Below are 26650 nucleotides of genomic sequence, written 5' to 3'. Positions count from 1 at the left end.
TTTCCTGGTTCACACAGTGCTCAACCTGCTAGATTTTTGTTTGTTATTAATTTATTTTAAATGTCTAATCTTATCTTTGAATCAAACATTCATACATATATACACTATGTTCATTATAATAAGATACATATATACTGTCAGACACCACTCTGACATTCCATTCATGCTCAGCTGAATATTAAAATGGAAAAATATGTGTCATCTCTGCATACGCTATGATCATTATAGAATGACATGAAATATTAAAACTGAGCTTAATCTTCAACATAAGCAGTAGTCATATAAATTCATATACTCTTAAGCACAAATGGTGAAAGTTTTTCTGCAGAATAAGTACTTGTACCTTTTGTGATGTTCGCCAGTATTAGTTGTATCTGTATTGCGGTGTTCTGATAGTATGGCTTCTTATACTGAAGAAATGGGTCTAAATAAATAACTAAATAAATCCTCCAGCACTCGTTATTGTCACCTATTGCTAATGTTTTGACGCTGGTAGCCTCTCATACGCTGTAAGAATTTAATTCAACTGTTTATCACAGAAAAAGTGTGACTTGTAGGACACGTGAACCTAACACTAGCGGGCATAATGTTAGCTTAATAGTCAGCTCAACAGCTGTTGTTAGCTCCGGACAAGTGACTACAACAGCAGCGATGAGCCCCGATGAACGGATCCGGGGGCGGATGGGCTCGTACATAAATGGATCGATCCGGGCGGGATACGGTGGGAAACGACAGATACCTTAAACTTGAAGACAGGCCAAGTAGAAGGATCGCTAAAGTCTGCTAAAAAAAAAATCGCAATGCAAGCTGATCAAACTTGCAAAGACACAAATTCAAATGTAACCCATTCTGGAACAAAATGACATCATAATAGACTGTCCTTTGAATGTCACGACGTTCGGCGATAACGTCACTTGAACTCCTTTGAAGACAGTTCTGGGGGCGGAGTCAGATCCTATAAATATCCCCCAAGTACATACCTTGAACCCATAGATCGCTATAGTTCTGAAGTAAGTAGGGTTTCAGTTTCCACTTGCGAACACTTTGTCGTCTCATTGAGTAGATCATTTTTCAAACACAGAATAACAGGTCGTATAAACTAAACTAAATACATTCATTTCGAAATGACTTCCCTAAGCTACTTTGATATGCAGATGCTCAGAAATGAGATAGAAAATTACAAACAAGCTGAAAAACTTCAGCTTGAGGAAATCCAAGAAAAGAATTGTAGGATTTCAAGTCTTGAGGCATCTTTGAAAAAAGAGCAGGGACTGGTTGCAAAGATGAAAGACGAGTCCAAAGAAATGCAGGTGCTCAGAAATGAAATACAAAAGTACAAACAAGCTGAAAAGCTTCAGCTTGAGGAAATCGATGAAAAGAATTCTAAGATTTCAAGTCTTGAGGCATCTTTGAAAGAAGAACAGGAACTGGTTGCTAAGATGACAGAGGAATCCAAAGATGAAAAGATGGAAAAAATGGAAAATGTTTTGCTGGAAACCAAATCCCAGCTAAGGTCCGCAGAGTCACAGAATGTAGATCTCACAAACAAATATGAGGCAAAAATTCGGGCTCTTCGTAAGGCAATCAAACACCTTGAAAATAAGTGTGCCACTGAAAAAACGATGCGGGACAAGAAAGAAAAGGAGGTGGAATCTCTGGTTGTCCTTAAAATCCAAAATGAGCAGGAAAACCAAGAACTCAAGATGAAGCTAAGCAAGACGACTGAGGAAAAAAATGAAAATGTTAAAGAACTGCAGAAACAAAATGAGCAGCTTCAGACTGAGATTCAGAACAATGAGAAGTACATTCATCGTAATGACTTCCTTGAAAGAAGGATAGACGAGCTTCTTACACTACCTGGGGAGGTGTACTGCCGTCAACAGAAAGTTAAAAGTGTGGAAGAAGAAAAAGAGAAACTACAGGCTGAACTTAAAAAGTGTCAAAGACAAAATGAGGAGTATAAAGCGGGAAAGCGCTGGGCAATAGATGAGAAAAACAAACTGACAAAGAAAAATGATGAACTGAAAGTATGTCTTAGGGAGAAGGAATGTAACAACATAACGTTGAGGAAAGAGTTAAAAGCCAAAGTCCTGGAATCTGAAAGTCAGATAAAGGAGCTGGCAAGGCAACGTTTTACTATCGACCGCCTGGAAAAATGCCTTAAGGTTAAAACTAAGCAAATAATTAAATTTGAAAATGAGACGCAGGAATCTGGGAAGAAAATTTCATCCCAAGAAAATAACATAGCCCGTCTGAAAACTGCTCTTAGCAAAGCAGAAAACGATCTGGAACTGGAGATAAAGAGAAGTGAAAATCTTAGGTCTGATAAAGTGCTCCTTTCTGAGACAAAGTTCTGCATTGAGAACGAACTCTATACAGCTAGAGACACTATAAAGACACTTCAGAATAAAATCAAAGAAAAGGCTCAAGAACTCCAAGAGACAAACGTAGACCTTGCCAATGCTAAGACCAGCTATAATGCTGTAAAGACTGAGCTGGACATTATCAAACTGCAGCAGGCAGAACAAAAGAAAGAACACGAGAAACAGCTTAGCTCTGCAAATGACAACCTCTTCACAGTGAAGTCAAAGTTGACGCAAACTGTGGAGGACAAAGAAGAGGTTGAGAAAGCTCTGACAAAGTCCAAACACGCAGTATTTAAGCTTGAGCAAGTAATAGAAGAACTGGAAACTGACATTGGCATTCAACGACAAAAGAATGCAGTACAGACAAAAGAAAATGACGATCTGCTGCAACAGCTGAAGGGACTTTATGACACGCTCGGCCACACTGTGCAAGTCGAGAAAAAAGCCTCCCCAGAGCAGCAAAGAAAGGATGGGGATGAACAAATAGCCCGGAAAAAGGTGAGATTTGACCTGAGCAATACGGAATACTTTCCATCCAAAGACGACAATGAGCTGAAAGAACAACAGAAAGAAGTTAGAGACCTTAAGGGTAAAATGGGTAACAAGCTTACCACATATGACAGTAAGCTAAAAGCAGTGCATGGCCTGCTACCTCCTATTTCCACTAGGGCCCGGTCTAAAACTGTAGACAACTCAAAGAAGCAGTCTGAGTCTAGGAGCTCACTCAACCTCAAGTCCACTGTTACTCCCAAGGCAGAAGAAGAAATGTTTCATCCCCATCCACCTGTACTTATTTCCCAGTCAACTCTACGTAGAGTATACAATCCTGGTACAAAAATACTCAAGCGCCGGCCTTCAGCCAAACCCGAACAAATCTAAAAAATCCTCCTACCAGTTCTCACACTGACTCCAAAGAAATAATCAGCTTTTAAGCTGGTTAAAAAAGATCTATTTCTTTGTTTCCAAAGTCAAAATAAATCACAAAGAGACAATATTAGAAAAAAAATTTAATACCCGCCCATCCTGAGGGTATATTACATCCGTAACCCAGGAGAGGCTGTATTTGCTATAACATCATAAATGTAAGACAATAAGGACATCTCTGCATGTGTGAGGAAGTGACATGCATTTCATCTATGTCGCTTCATCACCCCCAACCGGTCGCGGTAGATGGCCGCCCCTCACTGAGCCTGGTTCTACTGAAGGTGTCTTCCTGTTAAAAGGGAGTTTTTCCTTCCCACTGTCGCCAAGTGCTTGCTCATAGGGGATCTTCGGATTGTTGGGTTTTCTCTGCGTTATTGTAGGGATGTTACCTTGCAATATTATATTATATATTATAATATAATATTGTAGGGATGTTACCTTGCAATATTATATTATATATTATAATATAATAAAGGTTTAAAATTGGCACAAATAAAATTGATGTGAACTGAGTTTTTCTTTTGATGTGTACAAGTGGTTGTATTTGAGTACTTTTGATCTGCTTTTATTCACTACTACTCACACACTGGCTTCAAAAATACAAAGTGATGGCAGTCCCCATGAAAAGGGAATTTTGGCTTCATTTTTGTACAGTGGCAGGAAGTGGAGTGAGGTTATTAAAATAGGCTTTTCTCAGCTATTTTTAAAGCTACATTTTAGTTAGTTTTTAGTTAGCGAACCTTTAGTTACTGTGGCCAAATACATATTTCATTTTTTAAAGTAAACACATTTTCAGTCATTCGCAGTCAGACATTGAGGAAAAGCACATGTTCGGTAGCTAATCCTTGTATTTACCCTGACAGTGAAGACATCGTGGACAGCGGAGAATCTCCCGGTGGTGGAGCAGACTGGGACAGAGTTCCACTGATGAAAAAGAGAGTCACGATGGATATTATAAAAATTAAATAAAAAAAGATTCACACCAAAAGATTTGTGATCTACACAATCCAAGCTGATCAACGATAAGCTCAGTATTTTCATTTAATATATTTTTCATCTGCTTGAATGTTTCCTGGTTCACACAGTGCTCAACCTGCTAGATTTTTGTTTGTTATTAATTTATTTTAAATGTCTAATCTTATCTTTGAATCAAACATTCATACATATATACACTATGTTCATTATAATAAGATACATATATACTGTCAGACACCACTCTGACATTCCATTCATGCTCAGCTGAATATTAAAATGGAAAAATATGTGTCATCTCTGCATACGCTATGATCATTATAGAATGACATGAAATATTAAAACTGAGCTTAATCTTCAACATAAGCAGTAGTCATATAAATTCATATACTCTTAAGCACAAATGGTGAAAGTTTTTCTGCAGAATAAGTACTTGTACCTTTTGTGATGTTCGCCAGTATTAGTTGTATCTGTATTGCGGTGTTCTGATAGTATGGCTTCTTATACTGAAGAAATGGGTCTAAATAAATAACTAAATAAATCCTCCAGCACTCGTTATTGTCACCTATTGCTAATGTTTTGACGCTGGTAGCCTCTCATACGCTGTAAGAATTTAATTCAACTGTTTATCACAGAAAAAGTGTGACTTGTAGGACACGTGAACCTAACACTAGCGGGCATAATGTTAGCTTAATAGTCAGCTCAACAGCTGTTGTTAGCTCCGGACAAGTGACTACAACAGCAGCGATGAGCCCCGATGAACGGATCCGGGGGCGGATGGGCTCGTACATAAATGGATCGATCCGGGCGGGATACGGTGGGAAACGACAGATACCTTAAACTTGAAGACAGGCCAAGTAGAAGGATCGCTAAAGTCTGCTAAAAAAAAAATCGCAATGCAAGCTGATCAAACTTGCAAAGACACAAATTCAAATGTAACCCATTCTGGAACAAAATGACATCATAATAGACTGTCCTTTGAATGTCACGACGTTCGGCGATAACGTCACTTGAACTCCTTTGAAGACAGTTCTGGGGGCGGAGTCAGATCCTATAAATATCCCCCAAGTACATACCTTGAACCCATAGATCGCTATAGTTCTGAAGTAAGTAGGGTTTCAGTTTCCACTTGCGAACACTTTGTCGTCTCATTGAGTAGATCATTTTTCAAACACAGAATAACAGGTGGTATAAACTAAACTAAATACATTCATTTCGAAATGACTTCCCTAAGCTACTTTGATATGCAGATGCTCAGAAATGAGATAGAAAATTACAAACAAGCTGAAAAACTTCAGCTTGAGGAAATCCAAGAAAAGAATTGTAGGATTTCAAGTCTTGAGGCATCTTTGAAAAAAGAGCAGGGACTGGTTGCAAAGATGAAAGACGAGTCCAAAGAAATGCAGGTGCTCAGAAATGAAATACAAAAGTACAAACAAGCTGAAAAGCTTCAGCTTGAGGAAATCGATGAAAAGAATTCTAAGATTTCAAGTCTTGAGGCATCTTTGAAAGAAGAACAGGAACTGGTTGCTAAGATGACAGAGGAATCCAAAGATGAAAAGATGGAAAAAATGGAAAATGTTTTGCTGGAAACCAAATCCCAGCTAAGGTCCGCAGAGTCACAGAATGTAGATCTCACAAACAAATATGAGGCAAAAATTCGGGCTCTTCGTAAGGCAATCAAACACCTTGAAAATAAGTGTGCCACTGAAAAAACGATGCGGGACAAGAAAGAAAAGGAGGTGGAATCTCTGGTTGTCCTTAAAATCCAAAATGAGCAGGAAAACCAAGAACTCAAGATGAAGCTAAGCAAGACGACTGAGGAAAAAAATGAAAATGTTAAAGAACTGCAGAAACAAAATGAGCAGCTTCAGACTGAGATTCAGAACAATGAGAAGTACATTCATCGTAATGACTTCCTTGAAAGAAGGATAGACGAGCTTCTTACACTACCTGGGGAGGTGTACTGCCGTCAACAGAAAGTTAAAAGTGTGGAAGAAGAAAAAGAGAAACTACAGGCTGAACTTAAAAAGTGTCAAAGACAAAATGAGGAGTATAAAGCGGGAAAGCGCTGGGCAATAGACGAGAAAAACAAACTGACAAAGAAAAATGATGAACTGAAAGTATGTCTTAGGGAGAAGGAATGTAACAACATAACGTTGAGGAAAGAGTTAAAAGCCAAAGTCCTGGAATCTGAAAGTCAGATAAAGGAGCTGGCAAGGCAACGTTTTACTATCGACCGCCTGGAAAAATGCCTTAAGGTTAAAACTAAGCAAATAATTAAATTTGAAAATGAGACGCAGGAATCTGGGAAGAAAATTTCATCCCAAGAAAATAACATAGCCCGTCTGAAAACTGCTCTTAGCAAAGCAGAAAACGATCTGGAACTGGAGATAAAGAGAAGTGAAAATCTTAGGTCTGATAAAGTGCTCCTTTCTGAGACAAAGTTCTGCATTGAGAACGAACTCTATACAGCTAGAGACACTATAAAGACACTTCAGAATAAAATCAAAGAAAAGGCTCAAGAACTCCAAGAGACAAACGTAGACCTTGCCAATGCTAAGACCAGCTATAATGCTGTAAAGACTGAGCTGGACATTATCAAACTGCAGCAGGCAGAACAAAAGAAAGAACACGAGAAACAGCTTAGCTCTGCAAATGACAACCTCTTCACAGTGAAGTCAAAGTTGACGCAAACTGTGGAGGACAAAGAAGAGGTTGAGAAAGCTCTGACAAAGTCCAAACACGCAGTATTTAAGCTTGAGCAAGTAATAGAAGAACTGGAAACTGACATTGGCATTCAACGACAAAAGAATGCAGTACAGACAAAAGAAAATGACGATCTGCTGCAACAGCTGAAGGGACTTTATGACACGCTCGGCCACACTGTGCAAGTCGAGAAAAAAGCCTCCCCAGAGCAGCAAAGAAAGGATGGGGATGAACAAATAGCCCGGAAAAAGGTGAGATTTGACCTGAGCAATACGGAATACTTTCCATCCAAAGACGACAATGAGCTGAAAGAACAACAGAAAGAAGTTAGAGACCTTAAGGGTAAAATGGGTAACAAGCTTACCACATATGACAGTAAGCTAAAAGCAGTGCATGGCCTGCTACCTCCTATTTCCACTAGGGCCCGGTCTAAAACTGTAGACAACTCAAAGAAGCAGTCTGAGTCTAGGAGCTCACTCAACCTCAAGTCCACTGTTACTCCCAAGGCAGAAGAAGAAATGTTTCATCCCCATCCACCTGTACTTATTTCCCAGTCAACTCTACGTAGAGTATACAATCCTGGTACAAAAATACTCAAGCGCCGGCCTTCAGCCAAACCCGAACAAATCTAAAAAATCCTCCTACCAGTTCTCACACTGACTCCAAAGAAATAATCAGCTTTTAAGCTGGTTAAAAAAGATCTATTTCTTTGTTTCCAAAGTCAAAATAAATCACAAAGAGACAATATTAGAAAAAAAATTTAATACCCGCCCATCCTGAGGGTATATTACATCCGTAACCCAGGAGAGGCTGTATTTGCTATAACATCATAAATGTAAGACAATAAGGACATCTCTGCATGTGTGAGGAAGTGACATGCATTTCATCTATGTCGCTTCATCACCCCCAACCGGTCGCGGTAGATGGCCGCCCCTCACTGAGCCTGGTTCTACTGAAGGTGTCTTCCTGTTAAAAGGGAGTTTTTCCTTCCCACTGTCGCCAAGTGCTTGCTCATAGGGGATCTTCGGATTGTTGGGTTTTCTCTGCGTTATTGTAGGGATGTTACCTTGCAATATTATATTATATATTATAATATAATATTGTAGGGATGTTACCTTGCAATATTATATTATATATTATAATATAATAAAGGTTTAAAATTGGCACAAATAAAATTGATGTGAACTGAGTTTTTCTTTTGATGTGTACAAGTGGTTGTATTTGAGTACTTTTGATCTGCTTTTATTCACTACTACGCACACACTGGCTTCAAAAATACAAAGTGATGGCAGTCCCCATGAAAAGGGAATTTTGGCTTCATTTTTGTACAGTGGCAGGAAGTGGAGTGAGGTTATTAAAATAGGCTTTTCTCAGCTATTTTTAAAGCTACATTTTAGTTAGTTTTTAGTTAGCGAACCTTTAGTTACTGTGGCCAAATACATATTTCATTTTTTAAAGTAAACACATTTTCAGTCATTCGCAGTCAGACATTGAGGAAAAGCACATGTTCGGTAGCTAATCCTTGTATTTACCCTGACAGTGAAGACATCGTGGACAGCGGAGAATCTCCCGGTGGTGGAGCAGACTGGGACAGAGTTCCACTGATGAAAAAGAGAGTCACGATGGATATTATAAAAATTAAATAAAAAAAGATTCACACCAAAAGATTTGTGATCTACACAATCCAAGCTGATCAACGATGAGCTCAGTATTTTCATTTAATATATTTTTCATCTGCTTGAATGTTTCCTGGTTCACACAGTGCTCAACCTGCTAGATTTTTGTTTGTTATTAATTTATTTTAAATGTCTAATCTTATCTTTGAATCAAACATTCATACATATATACACTATGTTCATTATAATAAGATACATATATACTGTCAGACACCACTCTGACATTCCATTCATGCTCAGCTGAATATTAAAATGGAAAAATATGTGTCATCTCTGCATACGCTATGATCATTATAAAATGACATGAAATATTAAAACTGAGCTTAATCTTCAACATAAGCAGTAGTCATATAAATTCATATACTCTTAAGCACAAATGGTGAAAGTTTTTCTGCAGAATAAGTACTTGTACCTTTTGTGATGTTCGCCAGTATTAGTTGTATCTGTATTGCGGTGTTCTGATAGTATGGCTTCTTATACTGAAGAAATGGGTCTAAATAAATAACTAAATAAATCCTCCAGCACTCGTTATTGTCACCTATTGCTAATGTTTTGCCGCTAGTAGCCTCTCATACGCTGTAAGAATTTAATTCAACTGTTTATCACAGAAAAAGTGTGACTTGTAGGACACGTGAACCTAACACTAGCGGGCATAATGTTAGCTTAATAGTCAGCTCAACAGCTGTTGTTAGCTCCGGACAAGTGACTACAACAGCAGCGATGAGCCCCGATGAACGGATCCGGGGGCGGATGGGCTCGTACATAAATGGATCGATCCGGGCGGGATACGGTGGGAAACGACAGATACCTTAAACTTGAAGACAGGCCAAGTAGAAGGATCGCTAAAGTCTGCTAAAAAAAAAATCGCAATGCAAGCTGATCAAACTTGCAAAGACACAAATTCAAATGTAACCCATTCTGGAACAAAATGACATCATAATAGACTGTCCTTTGAATGTCACGACGTTCGGCGATAACGTCACTTGAACTCCTTTGAAGACAGTTCTGGGGGCGGAGTCAGATCCTATAAATATCCCCCAAGTACATACCTTGAACCCATAGATCGCTATAGTTCTGAAGTAAGTAGGGTTTCAGTTTCCACTTGCGAACACTTTGTCGTCTCATTGAGTAGATCATTTTTCAAACACAGAATAACAGGTGGTATAAACTAAACTAAATACATTCATTTCGAAATGACTTCCCTAAGCTACTTTGATATGCAGATGCTCAGAAATGAGATAGAAAATTACAAACAAGCTGAAAAACTTCAGCTTGAGGAAATCCAAGAAAAGAATTGTAGGATTTCAAGTCTTGAGGCATCTTTGAAAAAAGAGCAGGGACTGGTTGCAAAGATGAAAGACGAGTCCAAAGAAATGCAGGTGCTCAGAAATGAAATACAAAAGTACAAACAAGCTGAAAAGCTTCAGCTTGAGGAAATCGATGAAAAGAATTCTAAGATTTCAAGTCTTGAGGCATCTTTGAAAGAAGAACAGGAACTGGTTGCTAAGATGACAGAGGAATCCAAAGATGAAAAGATGGAAAAAATGGAAAATGTTTTGCTGGAAACCAAATCCCAGCTAAGGTCCGCAGAGTCACAGAATGTAGATCTCACAAACAAATATGAGGCAAAAATTCGGGCTCTTCGTAAGGCAATCAAACACCTTGAAAATAAGTGTGCCACTGAAAAAACGATGCGGGACAAGAAAGAAAAGGAGGTGGAATCTCTGGTTGTCCTTAAAATCCAAAATGAGCAGGAAAACCAAGAACTCAAGATGAAGCTAAGCAAGACGACTGAGGAAAAAAATGAAAATGTTAAAGAACTGCAGAAACAAAATGAGCAGCTTCAGACTGAGATTCAGAACAATGAGAAGTACATTCATCGTAATGACTTCCTTGAAAGAAGGATAGACGAGCTTCTTACACTACCTGGGGAGGTGTACTGCCGTCAACAGAAAGTTAAAAGTGTGGAAGAAGAAAAAGAGAAACTACAGGCTGAACTTAAAAAGTGTCAAAGACAAAATGAGGAGTATAAAGCGGGAAAGCGCTGGGCAATAGACGAGAAAAACAAACTGACAAAGAAAAATGATGAACTGAAAGTATGTCTTAGGGAGAAGGAATGTAACAACATAACGTTGAGGAAAGAGTTAAAAGCCAAAGTCCTGGAATCTGAAAGTCAGATAAAGGAGCTGGCAAGGCAACGTTTTACTATCGACCGCCTGGAAAAATGCCTTAAGGTTAAAACTAAGCAAATAATTAAATTTGAAAATGAGACGCAGGAATCTGGGAAGAAAATTTCATCCCAAGAAAATAACATAGCCCGTCTGAAAACTGCTCTTAGCAAAGCAGAAAACGATCTGGAACTGGAGATAAAGAGAAGTGAAAATCTTAGGTCTGATAAAGTGCTCCTTTCTGAGACAAAGTTCTGCATTGAGAACGAACTCTATACAGCTAGAGACACTATAAAGACACTTCAGAATAAAATCAAAGAAAAGGCTCAAGAACTCCAAGAGACAAACGTAGACCTTGCCAATGCTAAGACCAGCTATAATGCTGTAAAGACTGAGCTGGACATTATCAAACTGCAGCAGGCAGAACAAAAGAAAGAACACGAGAAACAGCTTAGCTCTGCAAATGACAACCTCTTCACAGTGAAGTCAAAGTTGACGCAAACTGTGGAGGACAAAGAAGAGGTTGAGAAAGCTCTGACAAAGTCCAAACACGCAGTATTTAAGCTTGAGCAAGTAATAGAAGAACTGGAAACTGACATTGGCATTCAACGACAAAAGAATGCAGTACAGACAAAAGAAAATGACGATCTGCTGCAACAGCTGAAGGGACTTTATGACACGCTCGGCCACACTGTGCAAGTCGAGAAAAAAGCCTCCCCAGAGCAGCAAAGAAAGGATGGGGATGAACAAATAGCCCGGAAAAAGGTGAGATTTGACCTGAGCAATACGGAATACTTTCCATCCAAAGACGACAATGAGCTGAAAGAACAACAGAAAGAAGTTAGAGACCTTAAGGGTAAAATGGGTAACAAGCTTACCACATATGACAGTAAGCTAAAAGCAGTGCATGGCCTGCTACCTCCTATTTCCACTAGGGCCCGGTCTAAAACTGTAGACAACTCAAAGAAGCAGTCTGAGTCTAGGAGCTCACTCAACCTCAAGTCCACTGTTACTCCCAAGGCAGAAGAAGAAATGTTTCATCCCCATCCACCTGTACTTATTTCCCAGTCAACTCTACGTAGAGTATACAATCCTGGTACAAAAATACTCAAGCGCCGGCCTTCAGCCAAACCCGAACAAATCTAAAAAATCCTCCTACCAGTTCTCACACTGACTCCAAAGAAATAATCAGCTTTTAAGCTGGTTAAAAAAGATCTATTTCTTTGTTTCCAAAGTCAAAATAAATCACAAAGAGACAATATTAGAAAAAAAATTTAATACCCGCCCATCCTGAGGGTATATTACATCCGTAACCCAGGAGAGGCTGTATTTGCTATAACATCATAAATGTAAGACAATAAGGACATCTCTGCATGTGTGAGGAAGTGACATGCATTTCATCTATGTCGCTTCATCACCCCCAACCGGTCGCGGTAGATGGCCGCCCCTCACTGAGCCTGGTTCTACTGAAGGTGTCTTCCTGTTAAAAGGGAGTTTTTCCTTCCCACTGTCGCCAAGTGCTTGCTCATAGGGGATCTTCGGATTGTTGGGTTTTCTCTGCGTTATTGTAGGGATGTTACCTTGCAATATTATATTATATATTATAATATAATATTGTAGGGATGTTACCTTGCAATATTATATTATATATTATAATATAATAAAGGTTTAAAATTGGCACAAATAAAATTGATGTGAACTGAGTTTTTCTTTTGATGTGTACAAGTGGTTGTATTTGAGTACTTTTGATCTGCTTTTATTCACTACTACGCACACACTGGCTTCAAAAATACAAAGTGATGGCAGTCCCCATGAAAAGGGAATTTTGGCTTCATTTTTGTACAGTGGCAGGAAGTGGAGTGAGGTTATTAAAATAGGCTTTTCTCAGCTATTTTTAAAGCTACATTTTAGTTAGTTTTTAGTTAGCGAACCTTTAGTTACTGTGGCCAAATACATATTTCATTTTTTAAAGTAAACACATTTTCAGTCATTCGCAGTCAGACATTGAGGAAAAGCACATGTTCGGTAGCTAATCCTTGTATTTACCCTGACAGTGAAGACATCGTGGACAGCGGAGAATCTCCCGGTGGTGGAGCAGACTGGGACAGAGTTCCACTGATGAAAAAGAGAGTCACGATGGATATTATAAAAATTAAATAAAAAAAGATTCACACCAAAAGATTTGTGATCTACACAATCCAAGCTGATCAACGATGAGCTCAGTATTTTCATTTAATATATTTTTCATCTGCTTGAATGTTTCCTGGTTCACACAGTGCTCAACCTGCTAGATTTTTGTTTGTTATTAATTTATTTTAAATGTCTAATCTTATCTTTGAATCAAACATTCATACATATATACACTATGTTCATTATAATAAGATACATATATACTGTCAGACACCACTCTGACATTCCATTCATGCTCAGCTGAATATTAAAATGGAAAAATATGTGTCATCTCTGCATACGCTATGATCATTATAGAATGACATGAAATATTAAAACTGAGCTTAATCTTCAACATAAGCAGTAGTCATATAAATTCATATACTCTTAAGCACAAATGGTGAAAGTTTTTCTGCAGAATAAGTACTTGTACCTTTTGTGATGTTCGCCAGTATTAGTTGTATCTGTATTGCGGTGTTCTGATAGTATGGCTTCTTATACTGAAGAAATGGGTCTAAATAAATAACTAAATAAATCCTCCAGCACTCGTTATTGTCACCTATTGCTAATGTTTTGACGCTGGTAGCCTCTCATACGCTGTAAGAATTTAATTCAACTGTTTATCACAGAAAAAGTGTGACTTGTAGGACACGTGAACCTAACACTAGCGGGCATAATGTTAGCTTAATAGTCAGCTCAACAGCTGTTGTTAGCTCCGGACAAGTGACTACAACAGCAGCGATGAGCCCCGATGAACGGATCCGGGGGCGGATGGGCTCGTACATAAATGGATCGATCCGGGCGGGATACGGTGGGAAACGACAGATACCTTAAACTTGAAGACAGGCCAAGTAGAAGGATCGCTAAAGTCTGCTAAAAAAAAAATCGCAATGCAAGCTGATCAAACTTGCAAAGACACAAATTCAAATGTAACCCATTCTGGAACAAAATGACATCATAATAGACTGTCCTTTGAATGTCACGACGTTCGGCGATAACGTCACTTGAACTCCTTTGAAGACAGTTCTGGGGGCGGAGTCAGATCCTATAAATATCCCCCAAGTACATACCTTGAACCCATAGATCGCTATAGTTCTGAAGTAAGTAGGGTTTCAGTTTCCACTTGCGAACACTTTGTCGTCTCATTGAGTAGATCATTTTTCAAACACAGAATAACAGGTCGTATAAACTAAACTAAATACATTCATTTCGAAATGACTTCCCTAAGCTACTTTGATATGCAGATGCTCAGAAATGAGATAGAAAATTACAAACAAGCTGAAAAACTTCAGCTTGAGGAAATCCAAGAAAAGAATTGTAGGATTTCAAGTCTTGAGGCATCTTTGAAAAAAGAGCAGGGACTGGTTGCAAAGATGAAAGACGAGTCCAAAGAAATGCAGGTGCTCAGAAATGAAATACAAAAGTACAAACAAGCTGAAAAGCTTCAGCTTGAGGAAATCGATGAAAAGAATTCTAAGATTTCAAGTCTTGAGGCATCTTTGAAAGAAGAACAGGAACTGGTTGCTAAGATGACAGAGGAATCCAAAGATGAAAAGATGGAAAAAATGGAAAATGTTTTGCTGGAAACCAAATCCCAGCTAAGGTCCGCAGAGTCACAGAATGTAGATCTCACAAACAAATATGAGGCAAAAATTCGGGCTCTTCGTAAGGCAATCAAACACCTTGAAAATAAGTGTGCCACTGAAAAAACGATGCGGGACAAGAAAGAAAAGGAGGTGGAATCTCTGGTTGTCCTTAAAATCCAAAATGAGCAGGAAAACCAAGAACTCAAGATGAAGCTAAGCAAGACGACTGAGGAAAAAAATGAAAATGTTAAAGAACTGCAGAAACAAAATGAGCAGCTTCAGACTGAGATTCAGAACAATGAGAAGTACATTCATCGTAATGACTTCCTTGAAAGAAGGATAGACGAGCTTCTTACACTACCTGGGGAGGTGTACTGCCGTCAACAGAAAGTTAAAAGTGTGGAAGAAGAAAAAGAGAAACTACAGGCTGAACTTAAAAAGTGTCAAAGACAAAATGAGGAGTATAAAGCGGGAAAGCGCTGGGCAATAGACGAGAAAAACAAACTGACAAAGAAAAATGATGAACTGAAAGTATGTCTTAGGGAGAAGGAATGTAACAACATAACGTTGAGGAAAGAGTTAAAAGCCAAAGTCCTGGAATCTGAAAGTCAGATAAAGGAGCTGGCAAGGCAACGTTTTACTATCGACCGCCTGGAAAAATGCCTTAAGGTTAAAACTAAGCAAATAATTAAATTTGAAAATGAGACGCAGGAATCTGGGAAGAAAATTTCATCCCAAGAAAATAACATAGCCCGTCTGAAAACTGCTCTTAGCAAAGCAGAAAACGATCTGGAACTGGAGATAAAGAGAAGTGAAAATCTTAGGTCTGATAAAGTGCTCCTTTCTGAGACAAAGTTCTGCATTGAGAACGAACTCTATACAGCTAGAGACACTATAAAGACACTTCAGAATAAAATCAAAGAAAAGGCTCAAGAACTCCAAGAGACAAACGTAGACCTTGCCAATGCTAAGACCAGCTATAATGCTGTAAAGACTGAGCTGGACATTATCAAACTGCAGCAGGCAGAACAAAAGAAAGAACACGAGAAACAGCTTAGCTCTGCAAATGACAACCTCTTCACAGTGAAGTCAAAGTTGACGCAAACTGTGGAGGACAAAGAAGAGGTTGAGAAAGCTCTGACAAAGTCCAAACACGCAGTATTTAAGCTTGAGCAAGTAATAGAAGAACTGGAAACTGACATTGGCATTCAACGACAAAAGAATGCAGTACAGACAAAAGAAAATGACGATCTGCTGCAACAGCTGAAGGGACTTTATGACACGCTCGGCCACACTGTGCAAGTCGAGAAAAAAGCCTCCCCAGAGCAGCAAAGAAAGGATGGGGATGAACAAATAGCCCGGAAAAAGGTGAGATTTGACCTGAGCAATACGGAATACTTTCCATCCAAAGACGACAATGAGCTGAAAGAACAACAGAAAGAAGTTAGAGACCTTAAGGGTAAAATGGGTAACAAGCTTACCACATATGACAGTAAGCTAAAAGCAGTGCATGGCCTGCTACCTCCTATTTCCACTAGGGCCCGGTCTAAAACTGTAGACAACTCAAAGAAGCAGTCTGAGTCTAGGAGCTCACTCAACCTCAAGTCCACTGTTACTCCCAAGGCAGAAGAAGAAATGTTTCATCCCCATCCACCTGTACTTATTTCCCAGTCAACTCTACGTAGAGTATACAATCCTGGTACAAAAATACTCAAGCGCCGGCCTTCAGCCAAACCCGAACAAATCTAAAAAATCCTCCTACCAGTTCTCACACTGACTCCAAAGAAATAATCAGCTTTTAAGCTGGTTAAAAAAGATCTATTTCTTTGTTTCCAAAGTCAAAATAAATCACAAAGAGACAATATTAGAAAAAAAATTTAATACCCGCCCATCCTGAGGGTATATTACATCCGTAACCCAGGAGAGGCTGTATTTGCTATAACATCATAAATGTAAGACAATAAGGACATCTCTGCATGTGTGAGGAAGTGACATGCATTTCATCTATGTCGCTTCATCACCCCCAACCGGTCGCGGTAGATGGCCGCCCCTCACTGAGCCTGGTTCTACTGAAGGTGTCTTCCTGTTAAAAGGGAGTTTTTCCTTCCCACTGTCGCCAAGTGCTTGCTCATAGGGGATCTTCGGATTGTTGGGTTTTCTCTGCGTTATTGTAGGGATGTTACCTTGCAATATTATATTATATATTATAATATAATATTGTAGGGATGTTACCTTGCAATATTATATTATATATTATAATATAATAAAGGTTTAAAATTGGCACAAATAAAATTGATGTGAACTGAGTTTTTCTTTTGATGTGTACAAGTGGTTGTATTTGAGTACTTTTGATCTGCTTTTATTCACTACTACGCACACACTGGCTTCAAAAATACAAAGTGATGGCAGTCCCCATGAAAAGGGAATTTTGGCTTCATTTTTGTACAGTGGCAGGAAGTGGAGTGAGGTTATTAAAATAGGCTTTTCTCAGCTATTTTTAAAGCTACATTTTAGTTAGTTTTTAGTTAGCGAACCTTTAGTTACTGTGGCCAAATACATATTTCATTTTTTAAAGTAAACACATTTTCAGTCATTCGCAGTCAGACATTGAGGAAAAGCACATGTTCGGTAGCTAATCCTTGTATTTACCCTGACAGTGAAGACATCGTGGACAGCGGAGAATCTCCCGGTGGTGGAGCAGACTGGGACAGAGTTCCACTGATGAAAAAGAGAGTCACGATGGATATTATAAAAATTAAATAAAAAAAGATTCACACCAAAAGATTTGTGATCTACACAATCCAAGCTGATCAACGATGAGCTCAGTATTTTCATTTAATATATTTTTCATCTGCTTGAATGTTTCCTGGTTCACACAGTGCTCAACCTGCTAGATTTTTGTTTGTTATTAATTTATTTTAAATGTCTAATCTTATCTTTGAATCAAACATTCATACATATATACACTATGTTCATTATAATAAGATACATATATACTGTCAGACACCACTCTGACATTCCATTCATGCTCAGCTGAATATTAAAATGGAAAAATATGTGTCATCTCTGCATACGCTATGATCATTATAGAATGACATGAAATATTAAAACTGAGCTTAATCTTCAACATAAGCAGTAGTCATATAAATTCATATACTCTTAAGCACAAATGGTGAAAGTTTTTCTGCAGAATAAGTACTTGTACCTTTTGTGATGTTCGCCAGTATTAGTTGTATCTGTATTGCGGTGTTCTGATAGTATGGCTTCTTATACTGAAGAAATGGGTCTAAATAAATAACTAAATAAATCCTCCAGCACTCGTTATTGTCACCTATTGCTAATGTTTTGACGCTAGTAGCCTCTCATACGCTGTAAGAATTTAATTCAACTGTTTATCACAGAAAAAGTGTGACTTGTAGGACACGTGAACCTAACACTAGCGGGCATAATGTTAGCTTAATAGTCAGCTCAACAGCTGTTGTTAGCTCCGGACAAGTGACTACAACAGCAGCGATGAGCCCCGATGAACGGATCCGGGGGCGGATGGGCTCGTACATAAATGGATCGATCCGGGCGGGATACGGTGGGAAACGACAGATACCTTAAACTTGAAGACAGGCCAAGTAGAAGGATCGCTAAAGTCTGCTAAAAAAAAAATCGCAATGCAAGCTGATCAAACTTGCAAAGACACAAATTCAAATGTAACCCATTCTGGAACAAAATGACATCATAATAGACTGTCCTTTGAATGTCACGACGTTCGGCGATAACGTCACTTGAACTCCTTTGAAGACAGTTCTGGGGGCGGAGTCAGATCCTATAAATATCCCCCAAGTACATACCTTGAACCCATAGATCGCTATAGTTCTGAAGTAAGTAGGGTTTCAGTTTCCACTTGCGAACACTTTGTCGTCTCATTGAGTAGATCATTTTTCAAACACAGAATAACAGGTCGTATAAACTAAACTAAATACATTCATTTCGAAATGACTTCCCTAAGCTACTTTGATATGCAGATGCTCAGAAATGAGATAGAAAATTACAAACAAGCTGAAAAACTTCAGCTTGAGGAAATCCAAGAAAAGAATTGTAGGATTTCAAGTCTTGAGGCATCTTTGAAAAAAGAGCAGGGACTGGTTGCAAAGATGAAAGACGAGTCCAAAGAAATGCAGGTGCTCAGAAATGAAATACAAAAGTACAAACAAGCTGAAAAGCTTCAGCTTGAGGAAATCGATGAAAAGAATTCTAAGATTTCAAGTCTTGAGGCATCTTTGAAAGAAGAACAGGAACTGGTTGCTAAGATGACAGAGGAATCCAAAGATGAAAAGATGGAAAAAATGGAAAATGTTTTGCTGGAAACCAAATCCCAGCTAAGGTCCGCAGAGTCACAGAATGTAGATCTCACAAACAAATATGAGGCAAAAATTCGGGCTCTTCGTAAGGCAATCAAACACCTTGAAAATAAGTGTGCCACTGAAAAAACGATGCGGGACAAGAAAGAAAAGGAGGTGGAATCTCTGGTTGTCCTTAAAATCCAAAATGAGCAGGAAAACCAAGAACTCAAGATGAAGCTAAGCAAGACGACTGAGGAAAAAAATGAAAATGTTAAAGAACTGCAGAAACAAAATGAGCAGCTTCAGACTGAGATTCAGAACAATGAGAAGTACATTCATCGTAATGACTTCCTTGAAAGAAGGATAGACGAGCTTCTTACACTACCTGGGGAGGTGTACTGCCGTCAACAGAAAGTTAAAAGTGTGGAAGAAGAAAAAGAGAAACTACAGGCTGAACTTAAAAAGTGTCAAAGACAAAATGAGGAGTATAAAGCGGGAAAGCGCTGGGCAATAGACGAGAAAAACAAACTGACAAAGAAAAATGATGAACTGAAAGTATGTCTTAGGGAGAAGGAATGTAACAACATAACGTTGAGGAAAGAGTTAAAAGCCAAAGTCCTGGAATCTGAAAGTCAGATAAAGGAGCTGGCAAGGCAACGTTTTACTATCGACCGCCTGGAAAAATGCCTTAAGGTTAAAACTAAGCAAATAATTAAATTTGAAAATGAGACGCAGGAATCTGGGAAGAAAATTTCATCCCAAGAAAATAACATAGCCCGTCTGAAAACTGCTCTTAGCAAAGCAGAAAACGATCTGGAACTGGAGATAAAGAGAAGTGAAAATCTTAGGTCTGATAAAGTGCTCCTTTCTGAGACAAAGTTCTGCATTGAGAACGAACTCTATACAGCTAGAGACACTATAAAGACACTTCAGAATAAAATCAAAGAAAAGGCTCAAGAACTCCAAGAGACAAACGTAGACCTTGCCAATGCTAAGACCAGCTATAATGCTGTAAAGACTGAGCTGGACATTATCAAACTGCAGCAGGCAGAACAAAAGAAAGAACACGAGAAACAGCTTAGCTCTGCAAATGACAACCTCTTCACAGTGAAGTCAAAGTTGACGCAAACTGTGGAGGACAAAGAAGAGGTTGAGAAAGCTCTGACAAAGTCCAAACACGCAGTATTTAAGCTTGAGCAAGTAATAGAAGAACTGGAAACTGACATTGGCATTCAACGACAAAAGAATGCAGTACAGAAAAAAGAAAATGACGATCTGCTGCAACAGCTGAAGGGACTTTATGACACGCTCGGCCACACTGTGCAAGTCGAGAAAAAAGCCTCCCCAGAGCAGCAAAGAAAGGATGGGGATGAACAAATAGCCCGGAAAAAGGTGAGATTTGACCTGAGCAATACGGAATACTTTCCATCCAAAGACGACAATGAGCTGAAAGAACAACAGAAAGAAGTTAGAGACCTTAAGGGTAAAATGGGTAACAAGCTTACCACATATGACAGTAAGCTAAAAGCAGTGCATGGCCTGCTACCTCCTATTTCCACTAGGGCCCGGTCTAAAACTGTAGACAACTCAAAGAAGCAGTCTGAGTCTAGGAGCTCACTCAACCTCAAGTCCACTGTTACTCCCAAGGCAGAAGAAGAAATGTTTCATCCCCATCCACCTGTACTTATTTCCCAGTCAACTCTACGTAGAGTATACAATCCTGGTACAAAAATACTCAAGCGCCGGCCTTCAGCCAAACCCGAACAAATCTAAAAAATCCTCCTACCAGTTCTCACACTGACTCCAAAGAAATAATCAGCTTTTAAGCTGGTTAAAAAAGATCTATTTCTTTGTTTCCAAAGTCAAAATAAATCACAAAGAGACAATATTAGAAAAAAAATTTAATACCCGCCCATCCTGAGGGTATATTACATCCGTAACCCAGGAGAGGCTGTATTTGCTATAACATCATAAATGTAAGACAATAAGGACATCTCTGCATGTGTGAGGAAGTGACATGCATTTCATCTATGTCGCTTCATCACCCCCAACCGGTCGCGGTAGATGGCCGCCCCTCACTGAGCCTGGTTCTACTGAAGGTGTCTTCCTGTTAAAAGGGAGTTTTTCCTTCCCACTGTCGCCAAGTGCTTGCTCATAGGGGATCTTCGGATTGTTGGGTTTTCTCTGCGTTATTGTAGGGATGTTACCTTGCAATATTATATTATATATTATAATATAATATTGTAGGGATGTTACCTTGCAATATTATATTATATATTATAATATAATAAAGGTTTAAAATTGGCACAAATAAAATTGATGTGAACTGAGTTTTTCTTTTGATGTGTACAAGTGGTTGTATTTGAGTACTTTTGATCTGCTTTTATTCACTACTACGCACACACTGGCTTCAAAAATACAAAGTGATGGCAGTCCCCATGAAAAGGGAATTTTGGCTTCATTTTTGTACAGTGGCAGGAAGTGGAGTGAGGTTATTAAAATAGGCTTTTCTCAGCTATTTTTAAAGCTACATTTTAGTTAGTTTTTAGTTAGCGAACCTTTAGTTACTGTGGCCAAATACATATTTCATTTTTTAAAGTAAACACATTTTCAGTCATTCGCAGTCAGACATTGAGGAAAAGCACATGTTCGGTAGCTAATCCTTGTATTTACCCTGACAGTGAAGACATCGTGGACAGCGGAGAATCTCCCGGTGGTGGAGCAGACTGGGACAGAGTTCCACTGATGAAAAAGAGAGTCACGATGGATATTATAAAAATTAAATAAAAAAAGATTCACACCAAAAGATTTGTGATCTACACAATCCAAGCTGATCAACGATGAGCTCAGTATTTTCATTTAATATATTTTTCATCTGCTTGAATGTTTCCTGGTTCACACAGTGCTCAACCTGCTAGATTTTTGTTTGTTATTAATTTATTTTAAATGTCTAATCTTATCTTTGAATCAAACATTCATACATATATACACTATGTTCATTATAATAAGATACATATATACTGTCAGACACCACTCTGACATTCCATTCATGCTCAGCTGAATATTAAAATGGAAAAATATGTGTCATCTCTGCATACGCTATGATCATTATAAAATGACATGAAATATTAAAACTGAGCTTAATCTTCAACATAAGCAGTAGTCATATAAATTCATATACTCTTAAGCACAAATGGTGAAAGTTTTTCTGCAGAATAAGTACTTGTACCTTTTGTGATGTTCGCCAGTATTAGTTGTATCTGTATTGCGGTGTTCTGATAGTATGGCTTCTTATACTGAAGAAATGGGTCTAAATAAATAACTAAATAAATCCTCCAGCACTCGTTATTGTCACCTATTGCTAATGTTTTGACGCTAGTAGCCTCTCATACGCTGTAAGAATTTAATTCAACTGTTTATCACAGAAAAAGTGTGACTTGTAGGACACGTGAACCTAACACTAGCGGGCATAATGTTAGCTTAATAGTCAGCTCAACAGCTGTTGTTAGCTCCGGACAAGTGACTACAACAGCAGCGATGAGCCCCGATGAACGGATCCGGGGGCGGATGGGCTCGTACATAAATGGATCGATCCGGGCGGGATACGGTGGGAAACGACAGATACCTTAAACTTGAAGACAGGCCAAGTAGAAGGATCGCTAAAGTCTGCTAAAAAAAAAATCGCAATGCAAGCTGATCAAACTTGCAAAGACACAAATTCAAATGTAACCCATTCTGGAACAAAATGACATCATAATAGACTGTCCTTTGAATGTCACGACGTTCGGCGATAACGTCACTTGAACTCCTTTGAAGACAGTTCTGGGGGCGGAGTCAGATCCTATAAATATCCCCCAAGTACATACCTTGAACCCATAGATCGCTATAGTTCTGAAGTAAGTGGGGTTTCAGTTTCCACTTGCGAACACTTTGTCGTCTCATTGAGTAGATCATTTTTCAAACACAGAATAACAGGTCGTATAAACTAAACTAAATACATTCATTTCGAAATGACTTCCCTAAGCTACTTTGATATGCAGATGCTCAGAAATGAGATAGAAAATTACAAACAAGCTGAAAAACTTCAGCTTGAGGAAATCCAAGAAAAGAATTGTAGGATTTCAAGTCTTGAGGCATCTTTGAAAAAAGAGCAGGGACTGGTTGCAAAGATGAAAGAGGAGTCCAAAGAAATGCAGGTGCTCAGAAATGAAATACAAAAGTACAAACAAGCTGAAAAGCTTCAGCTTGAGGAAATCGATGAAAAGAATTCTAAGATTTCAAGTCTTGAGGCATCTTTGAAAGAAGAACAGGAACTGGTTGCTAAGATGACAGAGGAATCCAAAGATGAAAAGATGGAAAAAATGGAAAATGTTTTGCTGGAAACCAAATCCCAGCTAAGGTCCGCAGAGTCACAGAATGTAGATCTCACAAACAAATATGAGGCAAAAATTCGGGCTCTTCGTAAGGCAATCAAACACCTTGAAAATAAGTGTGCCACTGAAAAAACGATGCGGGACAAGAAAGAAAAGGAGGTGGAATCTCTGGTTGTCCTTAAAATCCAAAATGAGCAGGAAAACCAAGAACTCAAGATGAAGCTAAGCAAGACGACTGAGGAAAAAAATGAAAATGTTAAAGAACTGCAGAAACAAAATGAGCAGCTTCAGACTGAGATTCAGAACAATGAGAAGTACATTCATCGTAATGACTTCCTTGAAAGAAGGATAGACGAGCTTCTTACACTACCTGGGGAGGTGTACTGCCGTCAACAGAAAGTTAAAAGTGTGGAAGAAGAAAAAGAGAAACTACAGGCTGAACTTAAAAAGTGTCAAAGACAAAATGAGGAGTATAAAGCGGGAAAGCGCTGGGCAATAGACGAGAAAAACAAACTGACAAAGAAAAATGATGAACTGAAAGTATGTCTTAGGGAGAAGGAATGTAACAACATAACGTTGAGGAAAGAGTTAAAAGCCAAAGTCCTGGAATCTGAAAGTCAGATAAAGGAGCTGGCAAGGCAACGTTTTACTATCGACCGCCTGGAAAAATGCCTTAAGGTTAAAACTAAGCAAATAATTAAATTTGAAAATGAGACGCAGGAATCTGGGAAGAAAATTTCATCCCAAGAAAATAACATAGCCCGTCTGAAAACTGCTCTTAGCAAAGCAGAAAACGATCTGGAACTGGAGATAAAGAGAAGTGAAAATCTTAGGTCTGATAAAGTGCTCCTTTCTGAGACAAAGTTCTGCATTGAGAACGAACTCTATACAGCTAGAGACACTATAAAGACACTTCAGAATAAAATCAAAGAAAAGGCTCAAGAACTCCAAGAGACAAACGTAGACCTTGCCAATGCTAAGACCAGCTATAATGCTGTAAAGACTGAGCTGGACATTATCAAACTGCAGCAGGCAGAACAAAAGAAAGAACACGAGAAACAGCTTAGCTCTGCAAATGACAACCTCTTCACAGTGAAGTCAAAGTTGACGCAAACTGTGGAGGACAAAGAAGAGGTTGAGAAAGCTCTGACAAAGTCCAAACACGCAGTATTTAAGCTTGAGCAAGTAATAGAAGAACTGGAAACTGACATTGGCATTCAACGACAAAAGAATGCAGTACAGAAAAAAGAAAATGACGATCTGCTGCAACAGCTGAAGGGACTTTATGACACGCTCGGCCACACTGTGCAAGTCGAGAAAAAAGCCTCCCCAGAGCAGCAAAGAAAGGATGGGGATGAACAAATAGCCCGGAAAAAGGTGAGATTTGACCTGAGCAATACGGAATACTTTCCATCCAAAGACGACAATGAGCTGAAAGAACAACAGAAAGAAGTTAGAGACCTTAAGGGTAAAATGGGTAACAAGCTTACCACATATGACAGTAAGCTAAAAGCAGTGCATGGCCTGCTACCTCCTATTTCCACTAGGGCCCGGTCTAAAACTGTAGACAACTCAAAGAAGCAGTCTGAGTCTAGGAGCTCACTCAACCTCAAGTCCACTGTTACTCCCAAGGCAGAAGAAGAAATGTTTCATCCCCATCCACCTGTACTTATTTCCCAGTCAACTCTACGTAGAGTATACAATCCTGGTACAAAAATACTCAAGCGCCGGCCTTCAGCCAAACCCGAACAAATCTAAAAAATCCTCCTACCAGTTCTCACACTGACTCCAAAGAAATAATCAGCTTTTAAGCTGGTTAAAAAAGATCTATTTCTTTGTTTCCAAAGTCAAAATAAATCACAAAGAGACAATATTAGAAAAAAAATTTAATACCCGCCCATCCTGAGGGTATATTACATCCGTAACCCAGGAGAGGCTGTATTTGCTATAACATCATAAATGTAAGACAATAAGGACATCTCTGCATGTGTGAGGAAGTGACATGCATTTCATCTATGTCGCTTCATCACCCCCAACCGGTCGCGGTAGATGGCCGCCCCTCACTGAGCCTGGTTCTACTGAAGGTGTCTTCCTGTTAAAAGGGAGTTTTTCCTTCCCACTGTCGCCAAGTGCTTGCTCATAGGGGATCTTCGGATTGTTGGGTTTTCTCTGCGTTATTGTAGGGATGTTACCTTGCAATATTATATTATATATTATAATATAATATTGTAGGGATGTTACCTTGCAATATTATATTATATATTATAATATAATAAAGGTTTAAAATTGGCACAAATAAAATTGATGTGAACTGAGTTTTTCTTTTGATGTGTACAAGTGGTTGTATTTGAGTACTTTTGATCTGCTTTTATTCACTACTACGCACACACTGGCTTCAAAAATACAAAGTGATGGCAGTCCCCATGAAAAGGGAATTTTGGCTTCATTTTTGTACAGTGGCAGGAAGTGGAGTGAGGTTATTAAAATAGGCTTTTCTCAGCTATTTTTAAAGCTACATTTTAGTTAGTTTTTAGTTAGCGAACCTTTAGTTACTGTGGCCAAATACATATTTCATTTTTTAAAGTAAACACATTTTCAGTCATTCGCAGTCAGACATTGAGGAAAAGCACATGTTCGGTAGCTAATCCTTGTATTTACCCTGACAGTGAAGACATCGTGGACAGCGGAGAATCTCCCGGTGGTGGAGCAGACTGGGACAGAGTTCCACTGATGAAAAAGAGAGTCACGATGGATATTATAAAAATTAAATAAAAAAAGATTCACACCAAAAGATTTGTGATCTACACAATCCAAGCTGATCAACGATGAGCTCAGTATTTTCATTTAATATATTTTTCATCTGCTTGAATGTTTCCTGGTTCACACAGTGCTCAACCTGCTAGATTTTTGTTTGTTATTAATTTATTTTAAATGTCTAATCTTATCTTTGAATCAAACATTCATACATATATACACTATGTTCATTATAATAAGATACATATATACTGTCAGACACCACTCTGACATTCCATTCATGCTCAGCTGAATATTAAAATGGAAAAATATGTGTCATCTCTGCATACGCTATGATCATTATAAAATGACATGAAATATTAAAACTGAGCTTAATCTTCAACATAAGCAGTAGTCATATAAATTCATATACTCTTAAGCACAAATGGTGAAAGTTTTTCTGCAGAATAAGTACTTGTACCTTTTGTGATGTTCGCCAGTATTAGTTGTATCTGTATTGCGGTGTTCTGATAGTATGGCTTCTTATACTGAAGAAATGGGTCTAAATAAATAACTAAATAAATCCTCCAGCACTCGTTATTGTCACCTATTGCTAATGTTTTGACGCTAGTAGCCTCTC

At 38.6% G+C, this 26650-nt stretch overlaps 6 protein-coding genes across 6 annotated transcripts; all 6 read left to right on the top strand.

Moving 5' to 3' along the window:
- Positions 1-480: 480 nt before the first annotated feature.
- On the top strand, positions 481-3797 carry LOC146364035 (uncharacterized). The gene has a single exon (XM_084915995.1). It carries the CDS (start codon positions 1125-1127, stop codon positions 3243-3245), a length of 2121 nt encoding a protein of 706 aa, XP_084772121.1. The 5' UTR covers positions 481-1124; the 3' UTR covers positions 3246-3797.
- Positions 3798-5451: 1654 nt separating this feature from the next.
- On the top strand, positions 5452-8673 carry LOC146364034 (uncharacterized). The gene has a single exon (XM_084915882.1). The coding sequence runs from the start codon at positions 5483-5485 to the stop codon at positions 7601-7603; it is 2121 nt and encodes a 706-aa protein (XP_084772008.1). The 5' UTR covers positions 5452-5482; the 3' UTR covers positions 7604-8673.
- A 1136-nt stretch (positions 8674-9809) lies between these two features.
- On the top strand, positions 9810-13031 carry LOC146364033 (uncharacterized). The gene has a single exon (XM_084915889.1). It carries the CDS (start codon positions 9841-9843, stop codon positions 11959-11961), a length of 2121 nt encoding a protein of 706 aa, XP_084772015.1. The 5' UTR covers positions 9810-9840; the 3' UTR covers positions 11962-13031.
- A 523-nt stretch (positions 13032-13554) lies between these two features.
- Positions 13555-17389, top strand: LOC146364032 (uncharacterized). Its single transcript, XM_084915874.1, has one exon. The coding sequence runs from the start codon at positions 14199-14201 to the stop codon at positions 16317-16319; it is 2121 nt and encodes a 706-aa protein (XP_084772000.1). The 5' UTR covers positions 13555-14198; the 3' UTR covers positions 16320-17389.
- A 572-nt stretch (positions 17390-17961) lies between these two features.
- Positions 17962-21747, top strand: LOC146364031 (uncharacterized). The gene has a single exon (XM_084915946.1). It carries the CDS (start codon positions 18557-18559, stop codon positions 20675-20677), a length of 2121 nt encoding a protein of 706 aa, XP_084772072.1. The 5' UTR covers positions 17962-18556; the 3' UTR covers positions 20678-21747.
- Positions 21748-22839: 1092 nt separating this feature from the next.
- Positions 22840-26105, top strand: LOC146364030 (uncharacterized). The gene has a single exon (XM_084916025.1). It carries the CDS (start codon positions 22915-22917, stop codon positions 25033-25035), a length of 2121 nt encoding a protein of 706 aa, XP_084772151.1. The 5' UTR covers positions 22840-22914; the 3' UTR covers positions 25036-26105.
- The last annotated feature ends 545 nt before the right edge of the window (positions 26106-26650 follow it).

The sequence above is a fragment of the Perissodus microlepis genome, chromosome 20 (assembly GCF_051167445.1).
Source record: "Perissodus microlepis isolate ML-2025 ecotype Zambia chromosome 20, ASM5116744v1, whole genome shotgun sequence".
In the NCBI taxonomy this organism is placed as follows: Eukaryota; Metazoa; Chordata; class Actinopteri; order Cichliformes; family Cichlidae; genus Perissodus; species Perissodus microlepis.
The sequence above is the reverse complement of the archived record's forward strand: the minus strand, read 5'-3'. Positions and strand labels throughout refer to the sequence as shown.

Excerpts from the sequence above, each read along its gene's own strand:
- LOC146364032 (XM_084915874.1), top strand. The coding sequence starts at position 14,199 with ATGACTTCCCTAAGCTACTTTGATATGCAGATGCTCAGAAATGAGATA.
- LOC146364035 (XM_084915995.1), top strand. The coding sequence starts at position 1,125 with ATGACTTCCCTAAGCTACTTTGATATGCAGATGCTCAGAAATGAGATA.
- LOC146364031 (XM_084915946.1), top strand. The coding sequence starts at position 18,557 with ATGACTTCCCTAAGCTACTTTGATATGCAGATGCTCAGAAATGAGATA.
- LOC146364030 (XM_084916025.1), top strand. The coding sequence starts at position 22,915 with ATGACTTCCCTAAGCTACTTTGATATGCAGATGCTCAGAAATGAGATA.
- LOC146364034 (XM_084915882.1), top strand. The coding sequence starts at position 5,483 with ATGACTTCCCTAAGCTACTTTGATATGCAGATGCTCAGAAATGAGATA.
- LOC146364033 (XM_084915889.1), top strand. The coding sequence starts at position 9,841 with ATGACTTCCCTAAGCTACTTTGATATGCAGATGCTCAGAAATGAGATA.